At 40.3% G+C, this 9,201-nt stretch overlaps 1 protein-coding gene across 1 annotated transcript in view; it reads right to left on the bottom strand.

The window, feature by feature from the left end:
• Positions 1-909: 909 nt before the first annotated feature.
• The window catches only part of F2R (coagulation factor II (thrombin) receptor), a 10,080-nt gene continuing 1,788 nt past the window's right edge, over positions 910-9,201 (bottom strand). The window contains exon 2 of the mRNA XM_009327314.1: positions 910-2,309. Coding sequence (XP_009325589.1) covers positions 1,114-2,309 — 1,196 coding nt within the window. The 3' untranslated portion in view covers positions 910-1,113. The remainder of the gene's footprint in view (positions 2,310-9,201) is intronic.

The raw sequence follows: 9,201 nt of genomic DNA, 5'->3' as shown, positions 1-9,201 counted from the left end.
GGGGGGGGGGGGCGGAGGGAGCGAGCAGCTGCATGGTGCCCAGTTGCCAACTGAGGTTAAACCACGACACACCTACACACTCGCTTCTAAAACTGATTTCCTGTTATTTGGCTTCAGCATCCTGTAGCAAAAGAATGCTACACAGAATGAAGTTAGCTATTGGGCTCTACACCACAGCAATTTTAGTAGACATGGACACAATGTAAAATATAAAAACCATCCAGACTTGGCAGGGATAAAGGATATTTCCAAGTCCTAAACATGTGCATGAAGATTAATCATGTGCAAGAAAGCACACGTTTGCAAACTGCGTAACAAGATGATGAATACAGCCTTTTCAGTATATTTTCTGGAGAGCCATTCAACATTGATTCATTGTGAAATAAAATTTCACATTTTTTTGTGAAATTAATTGTGAAAAATACATTCCTAACCAAGACGCCTAGCGTACACTAATGGTAGGAACACCAAAAGAAAAGCTAGTTCCAGCTGCTGAGAATTGTCTCCCCTGACACATTACACCAATCAATAGCTGGTTTTCATTTGCTCACATTCCTAAAACTATACTGTTTTGAAGTGGAGTATATGAAAATGTAAAATAAACAGTTTCAGGGTCCGAGATGCGAAACAATGCTAAGAAAATGAGGTTTACAGATAATTCCAGAAATGACAAATAGTAGGAAAAAAAAAAGCCTGGAAAGATATTTTCACTTTCTTCTGGAATACTGCATAGATGGAGGGGTTCCATAAGTAAGAATTTAATCAACCTGATACAGTTCAGAATCCTAAAATGGGATTTCATAAAACCCCTGCAATAAACTGAACCAACAATGCAAAGGATTTGTCTGAAAAAAGGAGTTTATTTGAAAAACACTCAAAACCTATTATTAAGAAATTACTTTTCCCCTCTACAGTAACCTATTTACATATACTATATGTATATATACTATACATATACAGAGTTATAATTTGAATTGTGCATTACTATAATGAATCCATAGAGCTATGTATTGTACAACAATTTGGTTTAAGGTTTTGCATTTCTTGGATAGAATACAGTCTTTTTTTGTCTGAAATTGTCTAAAAATTAAGCATGTGTCAGACACGTTTATCTCAATGCATTGCCAGTAATTTCCTGTAGACACTGTTATTCACATTAGTAGAGCACGTAGCCCTTCTACTAGTGGTAGATATTGACTGGCCACTGCTGTTACTACTGTTAGGATCAAAAGTCTCTTTACAATGGAAAAGACTGAAAAGTTGTCTCTGATACTGAGAAGAAGCATAGTAGTAAATAAAGGGGTCAATGCAACAGCTAATGCTGCTGATACAAACAGAGAGTAGATAGGCAAAGTAGAGATACTCTAAGCTGTTGTCATAAGAAAAATGGATATAATGAATTAATAGGAGGACATTTGTTGGTCCAAAGCAAATAACAAAAACAGAAAAAACAGCCACACACAAGAACAAGGCACGTGTCTTCTTATTTTGTTTTGCAACAACGGTAGAAGAACTAAGACGTTGAATGATACACACGTAACAGACAGTAGAAATTATAAATGGCACTACAAAAAACACAGAAGAGAAGATGGAGAAGAAATGGAGGTAATAGCTGTGAAGTTCGGATTCTTGTAGCACATCGTGGCAAGTAGTTATATTTAACTTGGGTATTTCCGTTGTTTGCTCTCTGATGAGAAAAGGTATAACCCCACTTATTGCTACAAGCCATATGATGAAACAGATCAGCGAGGCACGTGTTAATGTACGCCACCCAAGAGACTGCATGGGATACACCACTGCTAAGAAGCGATCGAAGCTTATGCTTGTCATTAGCATTATTGAACAGTACATGTTACAGTAGAAGGCAGCAGTGATGAAACGGCACATTTGAGGTCCAAAACCCCAGTTGTTTCCAGAAAAGTGATAGGCAATCTTAAAAGGAAGCACGCTTACAAACAAGACATCTGCAAGGGCCAAATTCAGCATGTATACTACAGCTGGCTTTTCAATTTTCATTTTCTTCAGAAACACAAGTATCGCTGTAATGTTCAGGGGGAGACTCAGCACAAGCACTAAGGTGTAAACTGAAGGAACAAAACGTGTCAGCCATGGACTGGTGAGGTATCTTGCTGTTTGCACTGACACTGTCCGTTGTTCACGCAGGAACGATCCAGTCTGATTGGTGGCTCCTGATCCGACTTCCGAGCCATTTTCAGTATCACCTTCAGTAGGTATAGGGTCATCCTGCTGATTTACGGAAGAGAGTACAAAACTTCTGACCCGTGGTAGGCTGCTGTTATGTGGGAAGGCTGAAAAATAAGAAAGTATAAAGATTAATAAGCAAATATTTACAAGCTATGGGGAAGAAAAATATCTTTCAAAAAGGAAAGCTAAGATCATATTGGCAACACAAAATAATAAGGCTAATTCCTGATTCAAAGTGCAGACTGCCCATAGATGTTAGTCCAGCCCTTTTTGTTTTAGCTCCTGTTACAAGTTTGGGTAAGACGTCTCCTATCTCTTAGTTTGGAATGTTTTTATGATAGGGACTCTGTCTGTGCTTAACAACCCAATCTCGCCTATGTTCTCTTTGGGCTACTTCCTCTAAGTAGCACGTCTCTCTTTGAGCTACTTTAACACAAATACAACAGTAAGTTTGCCACCCTTGAACTGTCTTTGCCAGACCCTTCATACAGTTTGTAAGAAATGAGATGCTGGGATAAATACTGGTGTTTCATACACAAAATTCCCGTTAGAAGTACTCGTCACCAAAGTAACAAAAAGTTAAAATGCAATTAAAACATCAAATTACTGAGATATTTCTCTGTGCTCGGGAGACGTCCTACTCAATCTGACAGCACCCATCAAGACAGATGGCAGAAGTCTGCATGCAGTTTTCAAGGCGGACGTGGCTCAACCTTTTGCTTGCATCAGACAGGTAGCCACGGATTGCACTGAAACATTTTCCCAGTTCTACTTATCCTACCCACTGTGCGTGGATGAGGACAGCACATGTCCAGTGTGCCCTCGGGGCACTTCTGAAACCTGCCACTAGTGTTCCCTCTACGGCAGGGTCTTCTGCAGCATGGTTCAGTGGCTGTGACTGAGAAGAAAAGCGTCAGGACAGGGTGTCTCTGCTTTTTGAATGTAGCTGTAACGAGTTAGGAATTTAGCGTTACAAAGTGTTGAATGTGTGGCATGGATTTATTTATGTAAAAAAACCCCACAAACAATCAAAAGAGCTGCTTTAGACATTATTTCAGAAAAAGTTGTTTGTAGGGAGACTTATTTTGGAAGACTGTCGTTTTCAGCTTCAGCTTAATCTAGTTAGGCATAGGATAATTCAAACATATTATGGGCAGACAGAAGTGACAGAGTTACTACTACTTAAGTAATCATTCATCTGCTTAGCTGTGCAACTGCCCCTTTGTTGAATCTTAGACAACTAAAATAAAAATGGTGTGTTAGCTTACATCAGTGAGCTGAAAATACATAGGCATGATTCACCCGTCTAAGATGCTATTCATTAGAAGCAATTATTTGTTCTACCGTAATCCAAACCATTTTTTTATGCAGATGAGAACAAAAGCATCTGAAGGAGGCAGATGGCAAAGAGAGGAGTGGCTGCAGCTTTAAGCAGGCAGTTGCCTCCCTCTGTGCGCAGGCTGTACAAGGGCCCTGCCCAGCTTGAATTTTGGTGAAATTCAGACTTGAATGTGGGGGGAAATCAGAGGAGTGGTAGGGACATTTGGGGATTTTTTAGAGCTGCTGTGCTGTATGGATCATGCTGTGTTACAGCAGCATTCTGGGGGCAGAAGGGACAAAAGAGGGGAAGTGTTTGAGACAAAGATTTTCGTATGCAAAGTGACTAGATTGCAACCTCTGCAGGCCAGAAAAAAGATGCTGGATGAGAATTTGAGCCTGGGAGCTTGTTGCATAGACTGCCATGGGAACAGTTTAGTACTTACACTGAAACACAAATGCGCAGAAGTATGTGAGATTCAGTGTTCACACAGAAGGGCACTAAAGCAATTTATACAAGGGTCTATTCCGCCATCTAAAAGAGAACACTAACAAAAGGCAAAACTATAGGTCCTTAATCTTTAACCTTACTTTAAAAGTTTAGTCCAGGCGGTTGGATGGCTCAAGGAGTCAGCTCCTAGCTCAGCAGTCCAGGTGCAGCACAAGTTATGTTTAACACCTTTAACTTCAGCCTGTGGCTGACATCCATCCCTTTGCCTGTGGCTGACATCAAATAGTTAGGTGATTTCCAGTACTTGATCATTGCAATAGAAACCTGTCACAACTGACACCATTGGTATTCATCTCTTTTGGGAGGATTGTAATTGAATGAATGAAAAAAACCCTAATTTCTCATGCCCAGAGGCAAGTCTCCATGGTAAAAATATAAGAGTGACGGAAAAGCTTGAACAGTACCTCTGGTATCTCCAGTACACACAAGTTTTATGAATTCAAGAGTTTGAATGCTGTGAATATATATTTATTCCACTGACATTTCTAAAATGGAAAATTTCTCAAATGGGAGACAATGGCGACCCTAGTCCCCAAAGGTCTACATGTCCTTCTTGGTTTCTCCATCACTGAAGAACAGCGTGGAGAACCAAATGAAGAGGTGACACGGTTTCATGTGAGGAAGGCATGTTTTTGGGGAACACAGATACAAATGGACTTGATGAGAGGGAGGGTAAACCTGTGTCTGGAGTCAGGAACTGTATTGCCAGGATGACCTCGGCATGACGTGGTAACTAATTGAGGTGAGAGAGATTTCCAGCAAGCACCTCTCTCATCCCAGTACCACTGAACTTTGAAGGGCTTTGCCTGTGCTGCCTCACCTAAGCTAGCACCGCTGCAGCGAAGCCACAGAGGAAGTGCTGCAGTGCCTCACTTTCTGAGGACTAGCGAGCAAACCAGCCAGACCCACTGACCCTTTAATGACTGAGGTTAAGTCACTTAATGCGGAGGTGCTTGGTGGTAAGCTAACCCATTTCTCGTCAGTGACTCCTAACTTGGAACAGTATGAAAATATGCTAAAGGAAAAAAACGATGATTGCGCCAGTTACCTTTTATTGACTACTGACCTTTGTCTTAGCTATTGATTATAGTTACTTGAACATTGCTAATAATTTTAATTATAGCCTGAATTCTTGGAGCTAACTTATTTACAACTTTCTTATATTAAAGGATTTAGAGTCTGCATTGCTCCATTATCCAACTTTTCTAAAAGTAGAATCCTATTACAATAATTCAGGACATTTCATAAATCATTTTAGTTTAGTTAAAATTCTCTGGAATAATACTTCAACTTGGTGAAAACTATGTGTTCTTTGTCTAAGCAAAGACTTTCTAAGTTCAGAGCTGAACTCAACCTTGATGCTGTTAACAACACCTCCACGCTGTGTCCTGTGCTCAGTCCATGTCTACACCTTGAACTTAGATAACATGAGGTACTACTTGAAAGCCAGCTCTATGGAAAAATGCAATGAGACCTCAGACTTGCTATTTCTTTGCCACTTGATAATATAGAGAGTGGGAATTTAAACCTTCATGGTGAAATTCAATTTAATGTTAATTTAAAAGTTTGATAGCCACATATCAGTTCTTTTCCTTTGTGAAGCTGCTTGCGTGTTTGTATGACACAGTGTCTCTGTATTATTAGAAAAAACAATAGTGCACTTCATGCTTTCTGAAACACAAAGGAAGATAGTTACTGCCCTGAGGTTCTGGATTCCTTTTGTGTCAGTGTTTATTTGAAAAAGCTGATGATCAGAGATTTACACACAGAAGGGAAGAGGATGAAATGATGTCATATTATTTCAAAAGATCTTAATGAACCTTGACAATAAACATAAAGGTCAGTAATGGGAAACAGGCATTACCTATAAGCTGGGATAGTACAAGACAGCCAATACAGTAGCTCTACAAAAAAGATTTTAAAATTACTCTTACATAGCTACAGCTACACCAGAATCTGTCAGATGTTCCTTTCTAGCCATTTAAAAGCTGTAGATATCGATTGTCTCTAAATACTTCTAAATATTTGTCTCTAAAATATTTCACTACAGCTTAAGTAATTTTTAGTAATACAAATAATCTGTTAGGCAAACAGAGGTAAAGCTTATATAATGATCATAAATGTTCAAACAGTCATCCTATTTGTGCTAGGCTGCCATCCAATCCTTTTGGAAGAGGTCAAACCTGGTGGATTACTATTTTTATGACTAATAGTATTCTCATTGCTGATATGACAGAGTTAACAGCTGTATCAAAGTACTTGTAAAATACAAATAGGTATGAAAGAACAGGACTAAGAAACTAAGAACAAAGAAAGAGTGGGATAAAGCATTGAGGTTTTGTCCTCATGGTGTGCAGTCAGGACACTGAACAATATATATACAGTCTTTCCTCTTCTTCCAATAAGGACTTTGAATGGCAAAAATTACATAGAATCAGTACGATACTCAAATTGCCTGAAGTTTTGTTTTACTGCTTGTGGTGTTTGCACTGATTCTCCAACAAGGACCTAGAGAAATGATGTAGAAAGCTGAGTAAGTTTGGGATTGTTTGATTTTAACAATCTATACTGTGCTGTTTTCCATCAAGTACTACATATTGTTGGTCCGGTGATCAGCATACACATAGTCTACTTACCCTGAAAGATACTGCTTCTTTTTTTTTTTTTTACACAGAGCTATTTTATAATTTCCTTTCATGTCTACTTTCATATGCAAGGGGCTACTGTGCATACTGTTCTGTGAAAGGAGAAGCAGAGGCCAAAAAATATAACAGCTTCAACCCATCTTAACAAGCACTCTTGAGCTCCAGCAGAAAATTTCAAACTATTTCTGTAGACCCATAAATCTGGACAGGATGTTACAAACCGGTCATGCTCATGTCCCAAGGGATATTTTTGTGAGGTGGAAAACTAAAGATTAGGCTCCTACTCAATCCAATTAAATATGTTCCCTATGTGCTGCTGGACAACTATTAATACCGATTTCTGGGCATTACTGATGACAGGTGCACCCATACAGCTGGCTTGTAACACAAAGTCAGTTCCTCTTATCTCCCCTTTGTAAAACCCACAGTAATAAGAGTCTAGAATCTAAATTACTCAGTGGCCCATAAATTAGGTACTCACAGGCAGAATGTGAAGTACATGCCAGACACGTTTATAAACAAGGTAAGACACAATCTTGTAGGACAGATGACAATTATTTGCTTTTGTAAAAATAAACACCTTGTTGTCTTTAAAAAATACTCTTTAGCCCACATCTCCATTTATATATAATTTGTTATTGTATTACACAAGTGATGTAGTAACAGTCTGAACACATTTTCCTAAAGTATTGTTTTCTTGCAACCAGATGTCTGCGCCTTTTTTGCTTTCCTTTCTCGATCGCTTTCACCACAGGTCCTGGCTTCAAGCAATGGTAACAACTCTCTATCCAGCTATCATTGTCCCAACGCAGGAAAGTCTGGGCAGGTTCAGACCTCAGCCAGCCACCTCGGCAGCACCTGGTCGGCTGATCTGCAAGCACCTAGTGCCAACCCTCTGCCAAGCCATTGCTTTTTCACCCACCCACAGGACCAGCATGGGTCAGTAAGGTGCGAACCATGGATATAGGAGGACCAAGGGAAACGCGGTGGAGAAGCTGCAGGTGCAAGGGCAGAGCAGACCTGGGGATACAGCAGTGCATGGGTGATGGGAATTAAGTACATTGTGGTGGAAACAGGGAAGGTTATCCAGGACAGTGGGGAAATTATATCATTACAATGGGAGTGAGCACAAGGGGAGCAGAAGACATGTTCAGATGGCCAGGCTTTATTAGTTCTACTGCACATGAAGTCACTTGTTTTGAATTTTTCTTTTCCTAGTGATGTAATATAGTAACTATTTTGATCATTGTTTCTTAAGGAAGCAACAAATAAATAGTGTAATTCAGGGTGCTCTTTAATGAAGAAAGACTGTAATTGCAAAAGGCAAGAAAACAAGTTTGAATGTTTCTATCAACTGGAAGAATAGCACCCAACAGTACAATCTTTTTTCTAGCATTAACGTATACAGTTTGTTTTTTACACACACACCTTTTTTTTTTCAATAAGGACATTTTACTTAGCCTTCCAGTATGAACATGGTTGTGGTCTCTTCATTCCCACTTTTCCTTGTGCGAAAAAGTTGTTTAGCCAAAATTATTTCCCCTCTCTGATACCTCCCTCCCAGCTCTGTCCCCTTTCAGCCTTCATCTCCCCTTAGCTGTTCCTCTGATCAGCCCTTTTCTGTATGTAGAGCTTGAACTCAGTCTTCCCAGCAGGCATCTCATGGGGCTGTTATTTGTACAGGAGCACTATGATGACCATGCGATTGAAAGAAATGTTAAACTGAATTTTACAGAAAAAATCATTGCTGATCTCTAAATGCATAATCTTGCCCTTTGTGCCGTTGTAACTCTACCAGAAACTGGGAGGTTACATGTACACATGTCTTCTCTTACCTTCCTTCCCTCAGCATCTGCTTTGTCAGACAAGCTCTGAGCTATACGGATCCACGGTCTCACCAGTTGTAGCACTGATGTTGCTGTTAGTGCTATTTCTAATTGAATAACCATGAAGGTCATCTCCTTGGGGTGGCTATTCTTAACTATTTTGTGTTGGCGGATCTTCCAAACTTTGTGCTACCTACAAATTCAGCCAGCACTCTACCATCTGAAGTTGTTAGCAAAAGGCAATGCCAGTTTTTTAAGGAAGTCCACTAGCACGTCTCGCCAGCCCGGTCACTTCTTTCCATGATAACTTGCTATTGCCTGGCCGCCTCCTAAGCCGCGGGACAACCGTAAACCATTCTTCACCACCTTACCCGTGGCAGTGCGTCTTTCTCAGAACTCTGTATTTCAGACCTATGACATTTCCTTTATTCAAAGAAATAGTTCTCAAAAAGTATCTGTCTGACGTTGCTTTAGCCAGGCTAACCGTGTTTTGGCCTGTTCTCTTGCTGCTGCTGTGAGAACAAACCTAGAGCAGCGTTTCACAACGCCAAAGAAAACGCAATCCTCAGCTCCAATTAAAACTTCAAAGCGGGAGACCCTTGCCCCGGCTACGTGCAGGCCAACGATGCTGTGCGCTAACGCGTATTTTGTTTGTTTTCCTCTGCCAAGCCGCCCGGCTCCAGCCCCGCTGCCGAGG

Source organism: Pygoscelis adeliae, unplaced genomic scaffold, assembly GCF_000699105.1.
Source record: "Pygoscelis adeliae isolate BGI_AS28 unplaced genomic scaffold, ASM69910v1 Scaffold26, whole genome shotgun sequence".
In the NCBI taxonomy this organism is placed as follows: domain Eukaryota; kingdom Metazoa; phylum Chordata; class Aves; order Sphenisciformes; family Spheniscidae; genus Pygoscelis; species Pygoscelis adeliae.
The sequence above is the reverse complement of the archived record's forward strand: the minus strand, read 5'-3'. Positions and strand labels throughout refer to the sequence as shown.